This window comes from Diplotaxodon limnothrissa, linkage group LG13 (assembly GCF_057381915.1).
Source record: "Diplotaxodon limnothrissa isolate DT_005_m linkage group LG13, D_limnothrissa_male_GT1.1, whole genome shotgun sequence".
NCBI classification, from domain to species: domain Eukaryota; kingdom Metazoa; phylum Chordata; class Actinopteri; order Cichliformes; family Cichlidae; genus Diplotaxodon; species Diplotaxodon limnothrissa.
Window position 1 is genome coordinate 17,695,317 of NC_140608.1, and position 23,983 is coordinate 17,719,299.

The window sequence follows — 23,983 nt, forward strand, 5'->3', positions numbered from 1 at the left end:
ACCATAACCACCATACCGACCCACGCTGACATAAAAAAACACCCCAAAACACACTGTACACATGATACAAAATAAGCATTTACAATGTGAATCATGAAAAGAACTTTAAAAAAAAAAAAAAGGAAATAGCTTAGTTTCAGTCAAACAGGAATACCTCAAATTACAGACAGAGAACTCTGACCTAAACAAACCAATATTATCAAACAATATTCCATCTTACGTCTACAACTTTCAGTCTTTGTAGCACATGTATATTTATAGCCTCTTTTAGGTTCATATTCGACAAAATTCAACAGTAAAAATAGTCATCAAGGTCACATTTGTAACATATATACATACAACTGCAGTGTTATTAAGATAGTACTACTTTTCTGTATAATACACTGGAAAACTTTATCGATTTCTTATGCTGACTGACAGCGTGTTGGAAAACACGTAACATTTTCCCTGCTACTTACAAGCTTCTTCGAGAGATGTGAGGAGCAGCGATGTTTGTTAGAAAAGGTTAAAACATCCTCAAAAGATTCAGACCGCCTGAACCAAAAAACAATGTAGTCACTAAAGACGGAAGTTGTCTATTTTAGTGCAAAGACTTCTGCAAGCTAGCTTAGGTGTAGAGTTTCAAAAGTGTGAAAAGGGAAAATTAGACTAATGTAATCGAAAACTCACATTGAAAATATTCAATTTTGATTATCTGACCCGAACGCATAAGCAACTGAAAAATGACAAATGTAAATGGTTTAAAAAAAATCCCTTATCATAAAGACAGGCATCAACATATACAGTAGATCTCAATATATGAAAGTGTCCGTGAATAAATATGTAAATACAAAAATCCCCCCCCCAGGAAATTATTGTGTTTTTGATTACTTTGTATAATCTCTCTGCGTGGAAAGTGACTATCAGGTCGTTCAATGGAACGAGCCCCAAGCTGACTTAACAACACCTGGGTCAGGCTTTAGTAAAACTTTCACATCTTTTTATTTCCTCTGATTGTTTAGAACGTGTGTAAAAATGACACAATAGAAACCTTACCATACACACATTCAAAACACGCCTCTGAGCTTTAATATGACATAGTTACAGGGAACTATACTCTGTGTCTGTATCCAGCATCATCTCCTTACTGATAAATGTGTGGCGTAGTGTTTGGTTTTCTACAGCATCATATAAAGAAATAAATAGATTTATGTAAAGCTAAATAAAGATTAATGTGTCATCAACAAACATATCTGTTGCAATCAACAGTTGAGTGTTTACTGACAGAAAGGGGAAGCGGTGGGGTCAAAAGTCTTGAACACATCTTTAAGTGTCCTGTCATCTGCCTCCTCCTCTTCCTCCTCCTCTGGATCTTCTTGTTTCGGTTCTTTCTCTGGAGCTGCCTCCTCTTCCTGCTCCTTCTTGTCCTCTGCCTCTTCCTGTGCTCCTGTAGAGCCCTGTCCTCCCTGTTTAGCTTGCCTCGGGTCAGTGTACTGGGGTCGGATTAGCCCAGCCAGAGCCTGGATGGGGAGATTATGTACAGCAGGGGGTTTGACAGGCGAGGCAGGAGGCACAGTGGGAGAAGTGGAAGCTGGAGTGTGATCTGCAGCATCTGTGCTTTTAGCCTCTTCGAACGAGCCGCTTCGTTGGGTTGGTGATAGAGACGGTGCTGGAGTGCTGTCTTTCTTAGCAGCCTGTTTAAGAATCCCCGCCTTTTTAGGAGGCTCAAACTGCTCCTTCTGAACTTGCTCGGTTTGGGAACGAGGATCATACAGGCTGATGCCTCCCAGGATCGTAGTGGGACTCTCCAACCCTCCACCAGAGGACGCCAGTCGAGGAGCATAAGGTGGAAGCTTCTCTGGCTCTGGCTTGGCTCGGGCAGCGTGAGGAGAGGGACTGGCACTGGCCTTCTGTAACCTGGGGTCCAAAAGTCCTGCCCCAGAGGACTGCTCTTTCGGACCCAGCAGCTTGGAGTCCAGACTGGCTGTACGTTTGAGTCTGGGGTCCAAAGACTTTTGCTGGCGTGGGTCTACAGGTCTCTCTGTAGAAGATCGTGACTCTAGAGAACCAGTGGGCAGTCGGCTCATACGTTCCTTCAAACGTGCAGCTGCAAGTCTGGGATCAGATAGCGGAGGGCTGGAGACTGGGGGGTGGTCGGGCAGGCTTGTTCGGTTCATCTGAGCATCAGCAATTAGAGGTGGAAGAGGCAGGTTGATGGAGTGTTCCTGTTTGGGCACTAAGGAGGGGATGAGATCCTCAGGGGTCCACACAACTGTCTGAGCAAAGGCAGGCCGCTGGAGCAGAATGTCAACACGAATATGACTAAACTGCTTTAACTGGCATCGAGGGTCTCTCAGGACCACACCTGGGCTGGCATCTAAAGGAATGAGAACAGCCCTGTCCCTGAGTTCCCTCTCTCCTTCGTCATCCTCCTCTCCTGTAAGAGGCTTTTGATGAACAGGATGGCTCTGCTGCCGATATGAGCTCGGTTCCACTGGTCTCATTTTCCTGGGGTCTCTGGAAAGCCGCGGATCCGAAGCGCCATCTGGCTCCTTTTTCATATCTGGGGGTCGCTGTCTAGGGTCAGCCTTGACACGTGGGTCACTGGGTGGAGCCCTTTCCTTAACGAGGCGGGGGTCACCCAGTGCTGGAGCCACCGGGGCGGTCTTGGGCTGAGACTGCTGCATCTCATTCTGTCTCTTCAGAGATTTAAGAATGGAGGAAACACAGCTCCCATCCTCATCATCGCTCGAGTACCAGTTTGTAGTTTCATCTGCAAAAAAACATGAATAAACAAATAAATCAGATTTAAAGGAGAGTCTTTTTTTTCTGTTTCAAATATCTTTTATTAGAAGCAAGTATCACAGTTGTTACAAGTTAATAGAACTTGTGCCCCCTTTTTCTCTAAACAAAACAAGACAAAACAAAAAGACCCCCCGACTGCCAAAAACTTATATTTTCCCAAGATATGCAAGTAAAGGACGCCAAATTAGTTCAAAATCTTTCACATTGCCATTCATGGTATATCTTATTTTTTCAAGGTGAAGTGTATTTGTAAGCTCTGCAAGCCACATCTTTAACACAGGCCTTTCCAAAGCTGCAGGATCAGTTTCTTTGCGATGATCAGCGCATATGACATAAACCTTTTTTGAGCATGTTGTAAGCTTTGTGTTTCTTTGGAGATCCCAAAGATAATTACTGTTGGATTTGGATCAATCTTGTTTTTAAGAATATTAGATAGATAAGTAAAAATGTCACACCAAAAACCCTGAAGCCTTGGACAAAGTGCAAAACTACTAATGTGTCATACATTTTTTTCAGAGGGGAGAGCAGTCTGGATAAATTTTGTGAAGTCTTTACCTTGAGTAATGTAACCTGTGTACAATTTTATACTGAATTAAGGAACGACGGGAATTAATAAAAAGCGTATTTATGTTGCGTAAGACTTCCTGCCAAAAATCTTCCGATAGGGACATCCCAAATTCCTTTTCCCACTCCTCTTTAATTGAATGAGTTGAAGGTACACTCATCTCCTGTAGTGAGTTATAGAATAATCAGATTCTCTGTTCGAACCCCAGCTATCACTAAGGCATCTATCCAAGGTGTCAGACGGCATGCTTTCAAACTGCGGCAAATGTGTGCGGATATAATTTCGTAGTTGAAGATCTCTAAAAAAATGGCTGCGCGGTAGTCCAAATCTATCTTTTACCTAATTGTTGAAATGACATGAAGGTATCGTTTGAATACAAGTCTTTTAATTTACGAATTCCCAGTTCATGCCACACGTTGAAAGCACCGTCTGCACATGATGGAAGGAAAGAGGGGTTAGCTGTAACAGACATACTCATTGATAATGGTTTCAGTTTAAAGTGCTTAATTATTTGTTTCCAAATTCGCAAAATGGTATGGATCACTGGGTTATAATTATAGTATGCACTTGTCAAGGGAGTAGGAGAAAGTAATATTCCACCAACATAGTAAGGAAGGCAGTCCTCCCGCTCCATCTGCAGACCATGGGGGAGTAACGCTGTATCATCCAGTAAGAGGGAAATTATTCTTAAATTTGATGCCCAGTAATAATGCATAAAGTTAGGTAGTGCAACTCCTCCAAGGGATCCGTGTTTGCAAAGATGTTCTTTTTTATTCTATGTGTTTTGTAGTTCCATATAAACGGCATAATAATTGCATCCAGCTTTTTGAAGAAAGCTATGGGCAGGAAAATTGGGATATTTTGGACCAAATACAGATATTGCAGGAGAAAGACCATCCTTATTGAGTTCACTCGTCCTATCAATGAGAAAGGGAGTGTCCTCCAAAACTGGATGTTGTTTTTTAGCTTCTACCAGTAGAGGTAGAAAGTTTAAAGGAGAGTCTTTTTGGTGTTATCTGTGTATAAGCACTTATTTAGATAATTCTGAGTTGTGTAGGTCACTTTGTTCCAATCTTGCTCCCTGGGTTTCATTTAATCTTAATTAACTCAATAAAGCTGTCCATGGACACTTGCCTCTGCTTGCATTTTCATCCTGGCCATCTGCTCTCTGTGCTTCACTCCCTTGTGGATTTGACTCTTGTTGTTGCTGCTGCTGTGTCAGGTGTAAAAGGATGGCTTTCTGTACTGCTGGTGGTAAAGACTGCAACTGTGACTCTGCACCAATCTGTTGCTGGAGGTTCTGTATGAAAGCCAGACTAGGGTCTACCAAATTGAAAAAAAAAACAAAGACACAAAGTTTTGCAAAGTCAGTAACAAGTAAAAGGCAGTTAACCTATAAGAACAGCTTATTAATTATATGCTTATATGACTCACCTCCTTGTTGACCAATGGTCTGGTTTCGGAGGAAGCTGCTAAGGAAGTCTACTGGGTTCTGACCCGCAGATGGAAAGGGGAAGAGATTTGGTGCTATCTCTAGATCTGGTATAGGGGGAAATGGAGGCCTCTGTATATTCATCTGCGGGTTGATATTAGGTCGGTTTCCATGGAAGGGTGGCGGCTGACTGGATGGGATCGGCGGCTGCATTGGAAATCCATGCGGCAGGTGCTGCCCTGGTGGGCTTTGTGGCATCGGTGGTGCAGCGGTGTGACCCACGGGAACGGGTGATCCGGGGGGAGGAACAGGAGGAGCAGAAGAGCCTGAAGGCACCATGCTGCCGCTCTGTGTGTCCTCTGAACCTCCAGTAAACTCACCTGTGCATTCTCCTTGATTCTGAGGGTAGTTGGATCCACTGAAAAACAGAGTGCACTCAGGCTTAGGAGAAAATCAAAAAAATTTTAAAGTCTGACCTGGTTTTGATTACAGATTACTCCAGTTACCTCAGACCGATTTTTTGTGCCAAGTCTACAGTTGGTTGAACCTTGATTTCAAAAAGAGAGGGGATCTTCTTCCCTGCTTGGCTATCTGTAGGACTGCTCTGACCAGGAGTGGGCAGCAGCCCAACCCCAGGAGGAGGCTTTGGAAGTGGGGAAATACCCTGTTTTCTCAGATCCTCCAGCTCCAACTCATCCTCCCTGGCATTCTCCTCTTCAGTATTAATTATCTGAATAAAGACACGGGAAAGAAGAAATAAGATAACCGCTGACAGAACTAAGGATGAGCTTCAACTATATTTCGTTTTACCTTATCGAGCAGCTCCTTGGTCACGTCAGTCAAAGCTTCATGGGAGAATTTGCAGTTGTCTCCTTGATAGCATTTGGCTCCGGTATGAAAGAACTTGCACGGGTATTCATGTGCAATCACAGGTTAAGGAACAGAAATAATTAAAGGGTGCAGTTTATGCAATCCAATTACACGAATATAATTAAGAACTATTAGTGAAGGATATTGTGCATGTAAATGCAGTTATCTCCTTTACTGCAGTATCCTTGAAGATAAAACTTACAAAGCTCCTTTTTCTTATCTGGTACAACAAGCTCGTGTTCAAATTTGCACTGCTCGCCCTGTATGAAGACATCACAAAATGTTTTTTTCTTTAATCTTTTAAGTTAGTTAGGACAGTATTTACCTTACTAAAAGCAGGTTTACGTTATAAAAAAAAAATTAAAGGGCATTAACGCTGCCGTACCTTGATGCACCGACCCTCCAGGAAATACTTGCAGATGTACCTCCCGTTATGTTCAACGGTGTGCTGATTGATAAACTCCTTGCTCATTATTGGCCGCTTCTTCTGGAAACCGGACAAATTTTTTCCTTCCTGTGACACAAAATTAGCAACAGCTAATTCACAGTGCAATTTAAACCAGCGATGGCAGAGTACAGTGAAATATTCAGCTCACATACCTGCGCCATGTCTTCCATCCCCTGTTCTCCCCCTCGACCTCGTCCGCGTCCTCCCCAGGGTTTACCCTTCAGCTTCTTGTTCTTGTTCAGCATCCCACGTCCTCTCCCCGGTCCACTCCCTCTGCCTCTTCCCCTCTGCCCGTCTGGAAATTACATTTTAACAAAAATGAGTAAACTCTCTTCACCCTTAAAGATGTTTGCGATACATCTCTGCCTATGACATTGTTGTGTTTATAATTTAAAAAGCATTCGTACACTGTTGTTGCTTCATCCCCCTCATGTTTCCTCTGTTCATCTGGTCTTTAGCGTGCCGCCCCCTTCCCTGACTCGACGAATCTTTTGACTGCTGATACTCGGACATGTCGTCTTCATAATCATCCTCCTCGTCATCGTAGTCGTACTTGTCGTCGCTGTAGTCGCTGTATTTGTCGAAATCGCTGCTCTTGTACGGTGGGGACCTGTGTGAGTTGCCTCCCTTTGAATGCTTGTGGTCAAAGCAGAGGGAGTGAATTATGTCAGACAATAATGTTTGCATGAATATAAACACTGCGAGCTGTTCTGAACTCACCTGAGAGGACTGGCCATCAGACTCGCGATTAGATCCCAGGCCCTTTCTGCCTTTGGACCTTTCCGGTCGATCGTAGTCAGAGTCGTAGCTGTCGGAGCTGGAGCTGCTTGAGGGGGAGTGATGCTGAGGTGAGGGTAAACAGAAATAAAGAAAAATGAAACATAACATTAATTTTAAATGGGTTAGTTCACATTTATGCTCTAATTGCAAGAGCAGGAGGAGATATTTTAATGCAACAACAAGCTGTACAGTAGCATCTTACTTTCGGTCTGTCACGTCTCCTTCTTTTAGACCTCCTCTTCTCTCGGGTCTTTCTGTATCTTTTCCTGGAGTGTCTGTGAGCCTTTTCCTCTTTCTCTCTAATCTTCTCCTTCTCCTTTTCCTTCTCCTTCTCTTCATTCACCTCCGCGGCCTCCTTGTTGTCCTCTTCAATTCCAATCCCTTCATCATCTATTTCTCCATCTTCCAGTTCACCATCCTCTCTGGAAAGATAAAAGCAATATAAATACTCACTATTGACACTATTTTGGACAGACTTTAAATGTTTACAAATAATACATCAATTGTAGCTATAGTTAAACCAAAAAAGTAATGATTTGGAATAATCGGCTGTTTTTTCTGTTACAAATTTCCAAAAGATCTCAGGTTTGATCCCAGGAGGAGCCACAACTCCCCTGCAGGTCTTGTTATGTAGGGCACCTGATGTAAAAATCAGGCATTAAATGTTATGTTGGAACAGATGATTATCATTACAATCAGAGGATCACTTATTAGTTTGCAGAGCATTACTCATAACTCAGCGTGACCAGGCTATACTTCATACACATGTGGCTTTTTGTAAATACAGTACATTTAGTTGCACCACTAAAGTAGTTTATACAACCTCATCCAAATGTAAAAATTTGATGTTTATCTGCTGTAATTCACATATTTACAACTAAAATTAAACATACTAATACAGACTAAATATTCTAATCAATTTTTAATATGAAACAAAATCCTGGCAAATGTTTCAGAGTTGGCAATCTTTTCATTGTAAATAATTCCAGGTGATTTAGAAATACAGTGCTGGTGGGAGGGTGGAACAAAAACATTATGAAACAGATCCAATAAAGCAATCTAGGTCAGTTTTTACAGATACTAGCTGCCTCTTCCTCAGTCTGAATTAATCCAAAGCTAACATTGTGTATGTAAAGTTGGCTTTTGAGTTAATTGAAGCAGAACAGGCCTCAGGTTTAACAAGAAACATCCATCTAACCACCCATTTTCTTAACGGTTTATCCAGCTTAGGGCCACAGGGCTGTTGGATCCTGTCTCAGCTGTCGCAGAGCAAAAGGTGGGGGACAATCTTTACAGGTCACCATCATCCTCAATGAAAAACATCTGCCAGGCTAAATATTTTATTTCAAATCACCTTTTTCTATTGTTGTAACTGCCTGTACAGCACATCTAACTGAGGACCAAAAGCAAATGATGAAAAATAGTAGCATCAGTGTTAGAAGGCAGTTTATAAGGACCTAATACAACTATGTAAATGTTAAATATTTACATTAAAGTGCATTTTCCAGTGATAAACAACACTAGGTGCTTCAATCATACCCGAAGCCCACACTGGAAATTATGTTTCTGCCCATTTTAAGAATTAAAAACTGTAACAGATGCTCAAAGTCCAGGCTAGAAGTTGAGCCATCAAGTTTTTTTCCAACCTAACACATGAGCAACTGGTTCACTTGGTTTTCTACAGTGAAAAAAATCTGTGAAATTACTTGATCAAAGATTTTTAACAGAAAACCAAATTGTTTGTCTTGTTTTTGAACATAATGCAAAGCAAATCACAAGGACACAGGTATGGCCTACATCCTGCAGAAGCACATCATCTCAACTCTGCGTGAACCCTGCTTCAGCAATACCGGTAGTTGCCCAGTAGGGGGAGTACAGTATGAGGATGGGCGTGGCATTTACATCATAGTCATTTGCATAGTCTCCTGCAGATGGCAACAATGAAGCCATGAATCCCTGAGCTACAACAACAGAATGATGAGGTCTCTATGTTGCATGGAAATGATCATGAATGAGTCTCATCGACACGGTGATGTGTAATCGAGGCTGTGTGAACAGCGCCATTCAACTGCACCAAAGAGGCATGCAAAAAATATGTTAAGAGAGGGGGGGAAAGAAGTGAAATGTCTCTATATCCCGCAATTCGTGGTTAAAAGAGAAAACAGTAACACAAGCATGTAGACCCACAGCACTGAAATTGAAACGCACAGATGAGCGTATTAATAATTGCACAAGAATATTACTCGACCTTTCATCCCCTGCAAGCTCAGAGTCTGTCATGTTTTTGTCAAGAACAGGGGCTGGGGGACTGGAAACAAGGCTCACAGAAGCCATTGGAGAACGGATCTGCCTCCCTTTTCCCCGGTACAAGAGTGAATTAATTCAGTCACTCAAGGAGACGTTGGTTTGTGAGAGATGCTGGAAGATTTCAGACTGGAAAAGACTCACGGTGTTACATGTCTCGACAGAGACAGTAAACAGACACTCTCCTCTTTCATATCAATGACGTTTTAACTCTGTGAGCGCAGCTTGATACCCCGCTTTGCTAATGTCCCGTCGGTTGACAGCTGCCATGGTGAAATAGAGGAGACGGAGGGAGAAACAGACAGAAATGTAACCATGTTCGTTGATTTCAGCATCTTCATAGGCTTTCTCAACAGGGACATCATCTCAAAATGGCTTCTGAGTTCTGCAGCACATTCCTCGATTATGTATTCTCTGTGTTTTTATACTTCTGTCGGGATCTATCTAACATGGACACAGCAAACTCTGCCCGGCAATTGGTCAAAGCCAGCACGGGTAAGCAGAGCTGCCGTTCTTATTGGTTGAACGCAGTGTCGGTCACTTTCAACATCTGCAACAATGAAATGCATATCGCACTTCGCTTTTCCCTTTGTTTTCACTGTTGTCGCGTGTGTTATGCACTTATAACCATCATACCTTACGCTGCTTAACAAAATTAAAACACCTGAACATAAATATCTGTCGATTTATAAGCACAAACGCATTTCTTGTGTCGTTTAATTTTTTTTTTTTTTACGCGAACGGGCTCGCGTAGTGGGACTTCACGCGCGTGTGCAGTCCCGTCATCGACCAGCAGATGTCGCTTTAACTCTACAAATCGACCCGTAAAGACTAAAGAGTTTGCTCGTAGAGATGCGAGCCAGTAAACATACTGAGCGTCCGGTTATTATCGCCAGCAAACTCACAGAAGACTGGAAAAGTCGCACGTTAAGTAAACATATTAACCTAATAATGCAGATATTTGACAAACCCATTAGAAATATGCTGTTAATGGAATTATTATTCTGAAAAGGCTATTCATTGTTAGGTTGTAGGAAAAATAATCTTTACGAGGCTATAACTAAATATAAAAGTCTAACTATGATCGTGCAATTTGCCAAATGCACAGATAATGTTGTATGATGGGATGAGAGAGGTAAAGAAAGAAAAGTGTTTGGCTGTGTCTCGGTGGGAGGGATTCCTGCTGCAGGAAGCCTAGGTGGCGTGCAGAGCTCAGAGGCGAAACTTTCCAAGACCCCAGATATAGAGACGCGGGCGCATCTCTGTCTCAGGCACCTGATGAACATCTTCCACACTCTTCAAACGAGTAGACGGAACTTCTCCACTATTCTGGGGGCATCCAATAGCCTAAAAGGAAGCCTGTTAAATATCTGAGAACAGCAATAGGAAACGGTAGCCTGTTAACTTGGCTGCAGTTTCTGCGATGGCACTGTCTTTCCGATGCAGGTGTTTGCTTTTGCTGTGTTTGACAGCCATCCACAGTGGTCATGGCACCGTTCAGGTAGGAACAATTTACTTTACGCGCGTCCAGAAGTTTGCTGAGAGTTTTATGCCTGAGAAAACTGGGTCAATAATCCCATCGCAAAATCTCATTGAATGCTGTAAAAATCTTCATACATCTTTCAGAAACAAAATGATTAGAATCAAATTTAACTATCCATACAATGACACAAAAATGTTGTTGTTGTTTTCTTTTTTTTCCTTATTAGTTTGTGCGGTTGGAAGGTTTTCGACCACCGTGTATTTTAGTGTAATATTAAATCTACGTCGTGTTTTTTAATTGGGAAAAAATCAATTGAATCTTCTCATGTCTTGTCAGCTGGTGGCATTTCCCCTGTTTTCTGCCTGAGGCACATAACAGAGCAGGGGCCAGTCTTAATGCTGCACAGGTCCGAGCTCTGTACACCATGCATTTCAATGTATTGAACTTTGTTGTTATTGCACGAAGCCCTGTGAATTCCAGTGCAGGAATTTAAGGTATGCTGCCCAGAGGTGTTCCAATGTAAGCATGTGATTAATAAACCCTCCTAAAAGGATTAGCGGCACTTTCTGTGGGGAACTTTGTAATGGCTTGACAAGTGTTCCCTCCAAAGTAACAGCCTGTGGCACCCATGCTATTTTGAGTCTGCCCATTCGGGATTATCCAATGAGCATGTGCCTTCCTACCGCCATGCAAAATATACAGAGGAACAGCATTTTGGACTTAGGTCCCACTGACATCTGCCACACAGCTTTAGCCCAGCTGTGTCTTTCTCTAGAGTTGTGTTATAAGAGTGAAAAGGGGTGAGGGAGAGTGCTGTGAGGTATAAGTGAATATATTCTAGTAGAAAGCAATAGTTTTGGGTGAAATAAAAAACAGTTTGGCGCTTATCATCAGGTATAGTAAAAATATCTCAAATAAATGTTTTCATAGTGTTGCATAACATATTTTAGTATCCGTGAAAATGCTTTGTGACTATAATAACTGTTTGTCCACCAATAACATGGGTTTAATCTAAATTACTTCATTCTCCACAGCTGCACAATAATGTTTATTCATCACTCAGGTATTACGTTTTATAACCATTAAACTGAAGTAACCTTTCATCCTGCACTCAGTTTTTGCTGGCAAGTCATTGGATTTTTCCAGGAGTCTTTATTCTGCTCACAGTCTTCATTCGTTATTAACAGACATGCATGGATAAGCACCAGGTGGTTGGGGTGCTTCGTCAGATGGAGAAGTTTCTGAAAGGCCAGGAGATGCGGTTTAACGAGGGGCTGAGGATCATGAAGTCAAAACTGGCAGCGCTTCAGAACTCTGTCTCCAAGTTACCTCAAGCAGACCAGTCGTCTGGTGAGTGATAAACAGGAACAGTGCTATCAGAATTAGCAGAATCATCATCATAACATTTAGACATAGAAGAAAAAAGCACTATAAATCATAACGTTAACAATGGCTCAGCTAAAGTCAAGCGATTCAGCTGGACATGGCAATGCAGGGACCTCTTATTGGAGTAGTTAAGTGGAATTTAACCAACGAATATTCATTATTACAAATGTGGGGTTTTTTTGTTCTATCATAGACAAAAATTAAATATAAATAAAAAATATGTATAAATACATACCTATTAATATTTTTTTTAACTGTCCCTTAGTGAATTGCACCACAACCAAATGCTTTTGACCAGCAGTAAGCTTCTGGAGTTATTCTGGCTGGATATTTGACCACTCTTCTTGGCAGAAGTGGTACAGCTAATTTAAATTGGTTGGTATCCTGGCATGGACCTGATTTTTAAACACAGTCCACAAATTTTCAATAAGGTTGAGGTCAGAACTTGAAAAGGACATTGCAGAGGCTTACTGTTAGCCTGCTATCCATTTCAAACCCAGTTTTGATGTGTTTAAGATCATGGGTTTGGGAATACCAAATTCTGTCCAAGTTTCTACTGGGTAGCTGTTAATTTGAGGTAAAGTTGAAGAATTTGGAGGTATTCCTCCTTCTCCGTTAACATGTACCAGTGCCACTAGCACCAAAACAGGCCCAAAGCATGATACTACCACCACCATGCTTGACAGTTGTTACAGTGTTCTCAGTTTTGAAAGCCTCAACTTTACTCCTTCAAACACACTTATTGTCATTGTGGCCAAATAGTTCTATCTTTCTCTCGTTGGACCATAAAGCGTTTCTCCAGAAGGCATTTGTTTTGTCCATGTGGGCAGCTACAAATTTCACTTGAGTTTGAATGTGTCAATTGTGGAGCAGGGGTTTCTTTGTTGGTTGGCACGTCTCATTCCGCAGCAGTGTAAACTGGCTTCGCTGAGGACACTGATGCTGGTCTTCCAGTTGTTTTCAGTTCATGGCAGGGCCTTGGTGGGTTGTTCCTAAACATCCTAACCAATTTATGAGTTGTAGCACTTGGGTTTTCTGCAGTTTCTCTCAGCGAGTAGTGCGGTGCTCTGAACGGATAATTGGAGGTGAGCTTCCCTCCCTCCAAGACATCTACAGGAAGCGGTGCCTGAGGAAAGCGGGGAGGATCATCAAGGACTCCAGTCACCCCAGCCATAAACTGTTCAGACTGCTTCCATCAGGAAGGAGGTTCTGCAGCATCCGGTCCCGTACCAGCAGACTGAGAGACAGCTTTTTCCATCAGGCCATCAGACTGCTGAACACGTCATAGACACCTCACCTTCACTACTGGAACTTCAACATTATGCACTCCACACTGTATATAAATGCCACTTGTTTTGCACATATTCAACTCTGTATATTTTATATATTTTATTATTATTATTATTATTATTATTTTATTTATTTTTTTTACTATTTAATTTGTAAAAATGTGTATACACACACACACACACACACACACACACACACACACACACACACACACACACACACACACACACACGTAGGAAAATATTTAGTATACACATCCAGAAATGCATACACTATTATATATTGTACATATATTTATTAGTTTCAGGTTGGCCATTCTTGTATTTTGCTCGTTTGTGTTGTTGTGTTTGCACATCTCTGTTGCTTGTGGGGCTCGCACACAAGAATTTCACTCGCATGTGCTGTGCCAGTGTGCCTGCACATGTGATGTGACAATAAAAAGTGATTTGATTTGATTTGATTTACACAGTCTGACCTAAGGGTTTGTTGGCATGTTCAATCTTGGTAAGATTGTGGAATTGTATTAACACATAGCTGAATGGTCCAAACCAGCAAGCTGCCAAAACTTCTGCTTTTATATAGGTGGTCACACATGGTTAATCAGTACATCTGATAGGCTGATCAAATACCCTCTTAATTCCCATGGTAGCAGTAATGGTGTACATAGTATTCCATAGGGCTTCACAGTCCTGTGAAACCTTCCTTTTTCACCTGACGGCCTCCTCTGGACATGCTGCAGGCAGTGCCATCTTTACATGGATTGCAAGTGTTCATATCTCTTGTTGAAGAATTGCTTGTAAATGAAGTAGACTGAACCAAATCTGAGACATATACATTTGTGTTCAGTAAACAAATTACCAGTCTCAACACTGACTAAAATCAGGAGCCAGATATTAAAATTATGTACTTAGAAATTGATTAAAATCAGACTCAAAACAGATTTAATAAAACTTGCATTTCTTTCTTTTTTTTTTCTTTTTTTTTTTCTTTTTTTTTTTTACCAACTATTACACATCTATTATGCTTCAAAGTTAACATACCTGATAAATGACTGTTTAAACCACAGGAAAGATGTCCAAATGCCCCACCAGCCACTTAAACACAGAGTACGGTATGTGGTTGGTTACTATAAGTAGGGCAGCATTTATCCCATAATGCCACTAAAGTCCTTTCATTTGCATGTCATGCTGTATAAAGTTTCATATGCATGCATGATATGACTGCTGTTGTTATGTTTTTTGTTTTGTTTATAATTCAGCAGCGCACTTTTATGTTAAAGTCAGGAGAAAATTCCAGAGTATCAAATTTCAAACATTTTAGAAAGTTTGTTTTCTTTAACTTGATTTTTCCTCTTGAGTGAGTGACAGTGGAGAGCCAGACATACTTTCTTGTATTATGGAATTATACTTTTCTTCTAGCACTTCAAGGCCATCTCAGTTACAGCACTGGGTACTTGACAGGGGAAGTGGATTTGTGGAATTGTGTTATTTGGCAACAGACACTGACACCAATTTGCTAGTGATGGACCAGCGCAGTTCATAGCTCTGTGAAGAATACTTGGCAGGACAGAAAGAAGCTGTTTTGCATTTACAGCAGTAAAGGTTCAGCAAAATAAAAAAGGAAGGAAGAAATATCACAACACCAACTTTAAATGCTTAGACTGAGATAAAACCAAAAAATGTCAAATTCTGGATCGAGTTAACATCATCACTGAGTGATGCCTATGTGCTATATCACACAGAAACTGATCAGAAAACAGCACAATGGGGGGGGGACTAGCTGTTGTAATAATACAATCATTATCTGTACACAACTCAGTCTGACCAAGTGTGACTTAGAAACTGAAATGTTTTCAGTTTAGGAACAAAAAGAAAAGGAGACAGTTTTCCCACAATTCCTCAAGTTTTAAGAAGAACATAAATCTCATGAAAGTTAAAAATGTAATCCATTCCTATGATTATGTAATGTAATTATATACTATTAGGGTATTATACATCATACCTTCCAGAGCACGATACATAGCATAACATCTGAGTGCTGGTACACTTCTGACTCATAAAAATGGCTGTTCCTTTGCCCGATGACTGTAAATGAGGCATTGAACAATCTTTTCCCATGAAGTTTCTGCACTGCCCAGAGACACGTGTATATCCTCAGGCAGAGAATGCCAGAGGATGTTGGAAGGCTTATTCCACATGTGACCAGCCTTCCTCTTGTTCCCTTTTTCTTTCTCCCACAGCACCCACCACCTGCCCCTCCCTGGAAGCCCCTGCTCATGGAACCAAGTTCGGGTCAAAGTATTTTGTTGGCCACGAGGTCCATTTCACTTGTTCCCCAGGCTACCACCTTGTGGGTTCTGCGACGCGAGTTTGCCGGGAAAATGGCACCTGGACCGGCGCTGACGTAACCTGTAAAGGTGAGCTTCACTTTCCCTATAGACTTTTAAGATTAGAAGATATTTATTACCCACAAATTCCCAGTTAGACCAGTTTCAGGTGCAGAATGCCATCGCGGTTCAGCTAAAGGATGGTTTTATCTTTCTTCCATATAAAAACATCAGTTCCCGTTTGTGTTTTATTTGCTTTGTTATTCACTGTTGAGCAAAAATGTCCACAAAAATCTATTTAGGGTGACCCTGTCTTAGCATTGTATGAATGACTGGCTGCAAAAGACATCAGCTCAGAAAGAAAAAAGCACAATGGAGTTCCTCGTACACATAGATAACAGGCAAAGAAAAGAGCCATTCTTCAGAGTGTGTGGAGCTCCTCGGCACGCTGAATGAAGCGCTCGTTAAAATGGCATTAAATGTCTCTGAACACAGAAAAACACCTGTACTACATTCCACTGTGGGTCCATTTCCCCGCAGGCTTCTACCCATCATTGCCAGACAGCACTGGTGTGGCTACTGTAAGTTGACACCCCCAGCCCTCGCTCATGTTTCCTCGGTTCTTCAACAGTAGCCCCACTGCACCGGGTTAAGTCCAGTCATTATACTCACACTATGGTCTGATTGCACAGAAGTATGCCAAGCATGCTCTTGATAGCCCTTTCAGCCTGCACCGGTGGCTCTCCTCCAGAAATTCCAAGTGGCACATTTGAACATGTGCGTACGTTTATTGACATTCATGGTTAAAACAACACAAGAGTGCCCAACTCTGCACAGTATTATCCCAGTTCGTGCTTTTCAGTCCAGCGTATTTGATGCCTAAAATACTCATACCAAAAAATTGATCTTGATAGAGTTTGAAAGTCTTTAAAGTTAAGAAGAGTTTAAAAATATCTAGCATGGTGCAGTGGGCCTTTTCATGTTACGGTCCTGTGGTTGCTCCTGGGCAAGCCAAATAAAAATTAGAGGAACTGGTTGTTATCCTGTATACTGTGGCCTCAGTGCTGAGGTTCAAAGAGCACAGTCTGCTTCAAAATGTGTACATCTGTAAAACTTTCGGAGCCAACTAGACTTCATAAGGCACGGCATGCCAATCTTCCACTTGTGTCCTAATTTAAAGAGACAGAGCAAATTGTGGTGCTGTCACAACGCCACAATCAATGCCATCCTGCTAACTCTGTCAAACATATGCACAATATCCTTTAGTATTTATTACTTTATTGACATCACACAGAGTCAGAGTAACGCATCCACTTGTTTTGACATCATACAGGTTCAAGACTACATTTAAACTGCTGGGACGTTTTTGAAGCATCCTCAGCTTGTAGCTCAGCATGCACAGTGGTGCAGGGGTTAGCACCATCTCCTACTCTGGGTTTCATCCACCAGAGTTTGGATGTGCTCCCTGTGGTTTCTCTCTGGGTACTCCAACTTCTGTGCAGAGACAAGCATGTTAGGTTCAAAATTAGCCAATCTTAATTGATGTTTCTCCATGTAAGCCTTGTAAGAGAATGATTTCCTGTCCAGGGTGTACAGTACCTGATCTCATGTTCAACTGGGACAGGCTCCAATCACACCCCTTGATTTTCATATTAATGGCCATTTCTGACACTGATATAGTCTTACTCACAATCAGAGGCATTCGCAGCAGTACCAGTTTGGGCATGTTTCAATGAAGCCACGGAAATATTTGTAAAGGATTCTCTCCATGAAAATGATCAGAGGCTAGTGAAGACGTTGCACATTTCTCAACACGTTGACTGTAGTTAATTTAATACTCTCCTATATCCACAGATGTAAGCGAATGTGCAAGTAATCCCTGCCAGAATGGAGGTACCTGTGTGGAAGGGGTCAACCAGTACAAATGCACTTGCCCCCAAAACTGGAGTGGCTCCCACTGCCAGCACCAAACACAGACAGGTCAGTACCATGGAAGGAATGTCTGAGTCCCTTGGTTTGTTTGTATTAGCATGTCACTCGGGACTTTACCCTAGGTGGCATTACGATTTCATAATTTATTTTTTTCTATCACAGCGCCCCCTGAGTGGAGTGTCATGAATGATCCAGCGTTCAGCCGGAGACCTCGCTGTGCCCAAGTGAACCAAGCCCAGCACTGCAGCTGCGATGCGGGCTTTCACATGAGTGGCACCTCTGACAATAGTATCTGTCAGGGTGAGCTGTAATTATGTGCTACCTTAATTGATCCCTGTTGGGAAATTCTCCTTTTCTCCACCTCATAGGGAGGTAAGGTCAGCCGCAGAGCCGTTCCCTTGAGCTGCTGACCTGCTCTACGATATCTCCGTGGGGCATAAAGAGATGTTATATGGAATTTACTGATGAAAATACCACAAAGTACCTGAATCCTTCACTCCTCTGGTGATTAATACAGTTGCAAATGAGAGTAATCTGTAGAGCCAGTCTGTGACAAACAAAATAATCCTCTTGAGAGGTCACGAGCTGATTAGCATCTCTTTAGGTCTTAGTTACCCTCATCGAGCCATATCAAATATACTGTTACCTATGTTCCAAATAGGTCCTCCCATCTGAGTTACTTTTGCAGGCACATTTCTTTGACCTTGTTATATGATGCATGTTTTAAAGTCAGTGTGTACATGCATTTATTTTCTGTTTATTGACAGATGTAAATGAGTGTGAAGTGTACCGGCTGGACCAAGGAGGGAAACTGTGCGTCCACGAGTGTGTAAATGTCCCAGGCTCGTACCACTGCGCTTGCCCCAGCGGTTACAAGTTGCTTCTAGATGGGCGGAGCTGTGAGGGTGAGTGACAAGGGGGAACGCAGGACAAAGGCTTATTCACAGGGCCCTGGCTGCAGATCTCACTGGATAAGTAGCTCAGATAGGAATACCTGTGATTTAGAAGGATACGGAGCAGCAGAGATTTTAGTTTTTCTGTAGAATTGTTTGTCTGCGTTGCTACTTTTATTGTTACCCCTGAAGGTAACCGTGCTTTCCAAAGGAATGAATGACCTCACCCCTTCCCAGTAGAAGGGATATTTAGGACATTTCTGGTAGTCAAACTTTAAAAAAACAAAAAACCCCAATAGCAGAGCACCCCCTGCTCACACCGTGGTAACCAGGAAGCAGGGTGTCGGCCTGGCAAGCTTCTCTCCCTGCTTCTCATTCTTACATGCCTTTGCTGTTTTGGCCTCCAGATGTGGATGAATGTTTAAGCCAACAGCACAACTGTAGCCGAGGGACAACTTGTATCAACATGGGAGGAGGCTTTCAGTGCGTCAATCCAGAGTGTCCCCACTCTCACGGCGACATCAGCTACGTCAAGACATCTGCCTTGTAAGTAGATGCATCCTAATGTGAACCACTAGTCTTCTTTGTTTTTTCAGTGACTAGTTAAAAAAAAAAAAACATCTGTCACGTCTTAGCGAGAACAGCCATCTTTTAAATGACTCCTTGGGAACTAAATCAGACCCAACTGTTGAGCACTACGGGCTTTTGAACAGGAAGAATAGCAAAAGTAAACTTTTGTGTAGCTTTGTTTAGGTGTGTCAGTAGCCGTGCATACACAACAGGATGTCAAAATACACACAAAAAAAGGTCTGTTATTGACAACTACACTTGAGAAATGCCTTACAGCCTCTGAGTTTAATACAGTCCAGGACCTGTTTGCCATTGGTAGAAATAACATTACATTTCTATGGTAACTGCTGAGGTCTGGCAACACAGACACATCACTAACAGCCAAGTTAAAAAACAGTTTGGGAACATGAATTAAAGGCTGCCCGTGAGACGGATACGAAGCCTGTTCACAGTTTACCAGCCAACCTCCTGGTCCAACTTTGACTTTCTGTACTTGCTGTAGTCCCAGTGAGCGAAACATCTGGATGCATTCACTCAGTTTTATCCATAGACTGTACAGAGAAGAAGCACATAGCCACTGTGATGTCAGTCTGTGGAATATGGGCTTTTAGAGACAGATTTACTAATGCTTAGGTTTTGGCATAAAAAAACGACAAAGATTACAAAGAGAGCGCAGTGACAAGGTTCCATGTAAAGAGGTAGGAACTCAGTGTGCAAAAAATAGGAAGGAGAATATTTAAATCAGGGGCACAAACTGATTTTCTAACTTTTGTGAGGCATAATCTACTCCTAATTGGGCCGATATTTAACGCAAAAAAGTGCGTCTTATTTCTTGCACCTATTTTTCAATATTGAAATATACTGACTACGTTTAGAGAACAGGGCAACTTTTGTAGATCAGCCCTAAAACTAACCACACCTATGAGCGCTATTTGGGGATTGCGTCAGATGCTATTTTGCCCCATTTAGTAAAGCCGATCTTAAGGGCTTTAAATTCTAAGGGTGGATCTGGCTGAGTACTGAAGGATACTGTACACTCATATGGAAGGGTTGTGTCCATTACATTTTACTTATTTTACTCTAAATGAGACCAAAGTTTCCCAAATAACCAGAAGACTGGGTTAAATAAGATGTGAAAATAGTAATTGAGACCATCAGGAAAAAGGGTTACTGAGTTAATAAATGAAAAGAGTATTATATTCTTTTAATTTGAAACCATGCTTACTTTTGCAACCAAATGAGTCATCGCCCTGGTGGCCATTAAAAAGAAGCACGTTTAATGCACTTCCACACACTGGATTTCACTTTTCAGACCTGGAGACATCCATCTTTTATTCTTGTCTCTGGTTTCAATAATCTGGTGAAAGGATTTACTGCTGTAATAATGCACTTGTTTTCCCACGTACTACTTTTTGCGAGTGATGAATTCCCTCGTGACATAGAAAATGCACACTCAGCAGAACCGCACCATTTTTTTCCCTATTTCTTTGGAGCCACGTAGGATGTCAATATGTTTTATTTGCCAGCCATCAGCAAGCTGCTTCATTTAAGTGCATGAAACAAAGCTCTGTTTGCTTCTACTGAACCATCAGTGTGGTGAAATAGTGCTCTGGTGCCAGCAAACCTGAAGGAGAAATGTTTGAGGAAAATACTTGTAACAAGAGAGAAAAGAAAAGATTCGAGTGAGAGCGTAGCTGTGACCCAGTTCCTTTCTACGTGCTCATGTTCACCACATTTTAGGTTCATGAAAGATTGAATTCAGTGTAAGTGCAGATGTTAGCGTGCATATTAAATCCACGTTATTGTTGCTAGGTCCCACAGCGCAATGAATAGCGGAAATAGACACTCATAGCTCCAACAACTGATAAGACAGCTTCTGGAAATTTTTAGATAATATAACAAAATGTTGGAAAATACAATAATCTCAATAAACTGAAAGTCCAGATACATTTCTCAGATCTCGTGTCAGGTCTTTGTTGGATTTTTTCCTATTTCTTAAGGAACCAGCTTTCATATACTGTAAATCTAGGTTTTTAAGCTCTGTCCCTTCTTGTCCATTTTCCTCAGATTTTTTAAGAACTCTTTAAGAACCATGCTGAGATATGCCAAAACTTCAGCTCTTTGGGAATCACCTAGTTGGTGCAAAAATACTATGTTATGCCTGCCAGACTGCGTTATCTTTGGCATAATTTGGAGATGCAGCTAAAGAAATGGTTTGTGACAGGCTGCTAGGGTGACAGGGCAGCTAAAGATTTAAAATGGTCTCTTTGCTAAGTTGCCTGTTATGTGTAGACACAACACTTAGTTGGGAGTTAGGAGCCTTTTTATGCTTGGTCAGGTACAAGGACTGGACTGAAATGGAGTAAACATGCAGCCAATGTCTAGAGAAAAACATTGAAATGAGTATATGTATGTGTGTGTTTCACTTCTCCAAAGCACTTTGCCCAGTAATTCTTAATATTTACTGTATTTCCTTCCTGCAGTCAGTGTGAGAGAAACCCCTGCCCCATGGACAGCCGTTCCTGCCACCTGGCCCCCAAGACTGTGTCCTTTCACTACCTGTCTCTGCCCTCCAACCTGAAGACTCCCGCCACGCTTTTCCGCATGGCGACCGCTGCCGTCCCCGGCCGCGCCGGCCCGGACAGCCTGCGTTTCGGCATAGTGGGCGGAAACTCACGCAGTATCTTTGTTATGCAGCGCTCAGACAGACAGACTGGTGAGCTGATACTGGTCCAGCAGCTGCGCGGGCCACAGGAGATCAGCGTTGACGTGGACATGTCCGAGTACAGCGACCGCACCTTTCAGGCCAAGCATGTGGCCCAGGTCCACATTCTGGTTTCACCTTACAATTTCTGAGCAAAGGAGGAAGATAAAGAGACTGAAAACTGTAGGAAGTTTACTTCAACCTATTTCAGAAATCAGTTTGTCTGAATTAGCAGTCACAGCCAAAATTACCAAAAGAGTGAGAAGGCGACAAAGCTGATTTTTAATCTCTATTTTATAAATCCAAAAATTAATGGAGAATTATAATGTAGCTGCATCTTTAGATAGTATCAGTATGCCTATGATTGACAATACTTGGCTCAGTGCATTTACATTTATAAGATCTAAATAACAGCATAATGAATCCAGAATGAGGGATCCATAGCTGTCATTGCTGTTGCTTTCTGTATGGCCACTATAGTTAATGTTTGTGTAGCTCAGGCCGCAGATTTAATGCACTGCCTTTGCTTAACTGATGATAAATCCCTTTTTGACATTAGTGCTCCTGTGGCTCTAATTTATTGGCGATAATTGTTGCTGTTTTTTTTTTGAGTTTTTTTTACAATATAGGAAACAGTATGCCACATGTTTATCTTCAATCATATACTGTATATTGGGTTTTTTTTACTAGCTTGCTTTGTTTACCTTTTGTAATACTAAGGGAGATTTTTAAGCAGTAGCTGCAGTGCTGTACCTGGTCTGTTTCCCCTGTTTCTCATAATCTGTATGTTACCCAGAGGTATTCTCATTATACTCCAAAACAATGATGATTTGTCAACCTTGCCAATGTAATACATAGTTTATCTGGAATTTTAATTGCCTCGGCATAACTGCAATAAAATCAGTCCAACTTTTCAGTATTTGTTAGGACTACCTCGCTTGATCCTGAGCAGAGTGCTTTTAAATGGCTTTGCAAATGTGTTTGTTTTCATTCAACAACCATTGTGGGGGGTTTTAATCACTGAAAGGCAAACCCATACATAGCTGAAAAATGAAGCTTGGATGGCTATAAAACGCTTTCTGAATGAAGAGATGAAAGATTCGAGAAGAAGAATGTGTGTTCAATAACATAACCCCTGGAGCAGAAGTTCACAGGCAGTACACATCATACAAGTATTTCCAACATGTCTTAGAAACAAAGGAAGTCTCATAGTGTTTTTATTTGACTTTAGTAGAAGCAACAGCAACTGTCACATCTTCAAAATGCATCTCAGTGTGTCTATTTGATAAAGGAAAAGCAAAACAAAAAAGATTAATGCTTACCACATGTGTTCTCTTAACTTCTCCTGTCCTCCTCTTATGTCTGCATCCAGGGGGTTTACATCGCAATAAAAGGGGCCAAAAAAAGCTAGGCTACATGCTTCGATGCAAGAGTGGATAGTGAGACTCAAAACACATGCCTGAATGATACGCACTGCTTTGAAAATGACAATGCGCCTTAATAGCTGGCGTAATTTCCTTTGGTAATGTACCAGGAGCTCTTACATTGCAGCCTTTGTTTCAGTGTGGAGCTCAGGCTGTTTGATGTTTATACGTTTCATCCATTCTCCGGCAGAGGGATATTGCCAGAGACAGCTGGAGAGCACTGAGCTACAAGCCATTTTCAGGAGAGTAATATCAAAAATGTACAGAAGGGGACGGTCCCCGGGGCAGACAGAATGGAGAGTTCATTCATATAGTCTCTTTGGTTCTTCCTCCCATCACCCTTAACTAGTCACAGCAGATGGCAGACACTCCCTGAGCCTCGTTCTGCTGCAGGTTTCTTCCTGATAAAAGGACGTTTTTCCTTCTCACTGTCACCAAAGCACTTGGGTCATCTGATTGTTAGGGTTTTCTCTGCATTACTGTAGGGTCTTTAACTTCCAATACAAAGTGCCTTGAAGCAACTGTTGCTGTGAATTGGCACTATATAAATAAAATTAATTCTCACAACGACCACTTTACTAGCAGTCATCTCTGTAAATGATGGATGGCTTAATGGACATTAAACATTAAATGTTAATAGTGGATCAATCCATAAAGGTGTTTTGCTCTACTTTTTTTTTTTAACAGGTTAGCTGAAATGTCACTTGTGTCACCTGCACCATCTTTCATTTGGGGAGTAAATCTATAACTTACAATCACGGTAAAAAGAAAATATACCCTCTTTCAATTCTA

At 41.7% G+C, this 23,983-nt stretch overlaps 2 protein-coding genes across 4 annotated transcripts; one reads left to right on the forward strand and one right to left on the reverse strand.

Annotated features, from left to right (window-relative positions):
* Nucleotides 1-1,256: 1,256 nt before the first annotated feature.
* On the reverse strand, nucleotides 1,257-9,557 carry zc3h6 (zinc finger CCCH-type containing 6). Of its 2 annotated transcripts, none has more exons than XM_085369404.1 (12): nucleotides 9,128-9,557; nucleotides 7,082-7,301; nucleotides 6,820-6,942; nucleotides 6,507-6,735; nucleotides 6,258-6,394; nucleotides 6,037-6,165; nucleotides 5,797-5,911; nucleotides 5,592-5,701; nucleotides 5,288-5,511; nucleotides 4,784-5,199; nucleotides 4,484-4,672; nucleotides 1,257-2,752 (listed from the first exon to the last, which is right to left on the reverse strand). In XM_085369404.1, the coding sequence occupies exons 1-12, from the start codon at nucleotides 9,211-9,213 to the stop codon at nucleotides 1,257-1,259; spliced, it is 3,474 nt and encodes a 1,157-aa protein (XP_085225530.1). In that variant the 5' UTR covers nucleotides 9,214-9,557. The 2 variants fall into 2 exon arrangements, with proteins under 2 accessions (XP_085225530.1, XP_085225529.1); XM_085369403.1 differs by having other exon boundaries at nucleotides 6,252-6,394.
* Nucleotides 9,412-22,004, forward strand: fbln7 (fibulin 7). Of its 2 annotated transcripts, none has more exons than XM_085369405.1 (8): nucleotides 9,412-9,678; nucleotides 11,854-12,016; nucleotides 15,582-15,758; nucleotides 17,523-17,648; nucleotides 17,763-17,900; nucleotides 18,368-18,505; nucleotides 18,901-19,039; nucleotides 21,547-22,004. In XM_085369405.1, the coding sequence occupies exons 1-8, from the start codon at nucleotides 9,499-9,501 to the stop codon at nucleotides 21,917-21,919; spliced, it is 1,434 nt and encodes a 477-aa protein (XP_085225531.1). In that variant the 5' UTR covers nucleotides 9,412-9,498; the 3' UTR covers nucleotides 21,920-22,004. The 2 variants fall into 2 exon arrangements, with proteins under 2 accessions (XP_085225531.1, XP_085225532.1); XM_085369406.1 differs by lacking the exon at nucleotides 9,412-9,678 and adding an exon at nucleotides 10,427-10,684.
* Nucleotides 22,005-23,983: the final 1,979 nt, after the last annotated feature.

Excerpts from the sequence above, each read along its gene's own strand:
- zc3h6 (XM_085369403.1), bottom strand. The coding sequence starts at position 9,213 with ATGGCTTCTGTGAGCCTTGTTTCCAGTCCCCCAGCCCCTGTTCTTGAC. Across the intron at positions 6,395-6,506 it reads GGGGATGAAGCAACAACAGT|ACGGGCAGAGGGGAAGAGGC; the intron begins GTACGAATGCTT and ends TGTAATTTCCAG. Across the intron at positions 2,753-4,483 it reads GGATGAAAATGCAAGCAGAG|ATGAAACTACAAACTGGTAC; the intron begins GCAAGTGTCCAT and ends GTTTTTTTGCAG.
- fbln7 (XM_085369405.1), top strand. The coding sequence starts at position 9,499 with ATGTTCGTTGATTTCAGCATCTTCATAGGCTTTCTCAACAGGGACATC. Across the intron at positions 9,679-11,853 it reads ATTGGTCAAAGCCAGCACGG|ACATGCATGGATAAGCACCA; the intron begins GTAAGCAGAGCT and ends CGTTATTAACAG. Across the intron at positions 17,901-18,367 it reads TGACAATAGTATCTGTCAGG|ATGTAAATGAGTGTGAAGTG; the intron begins GTGAGCTGTAAT and ends GTTTATTGACAG.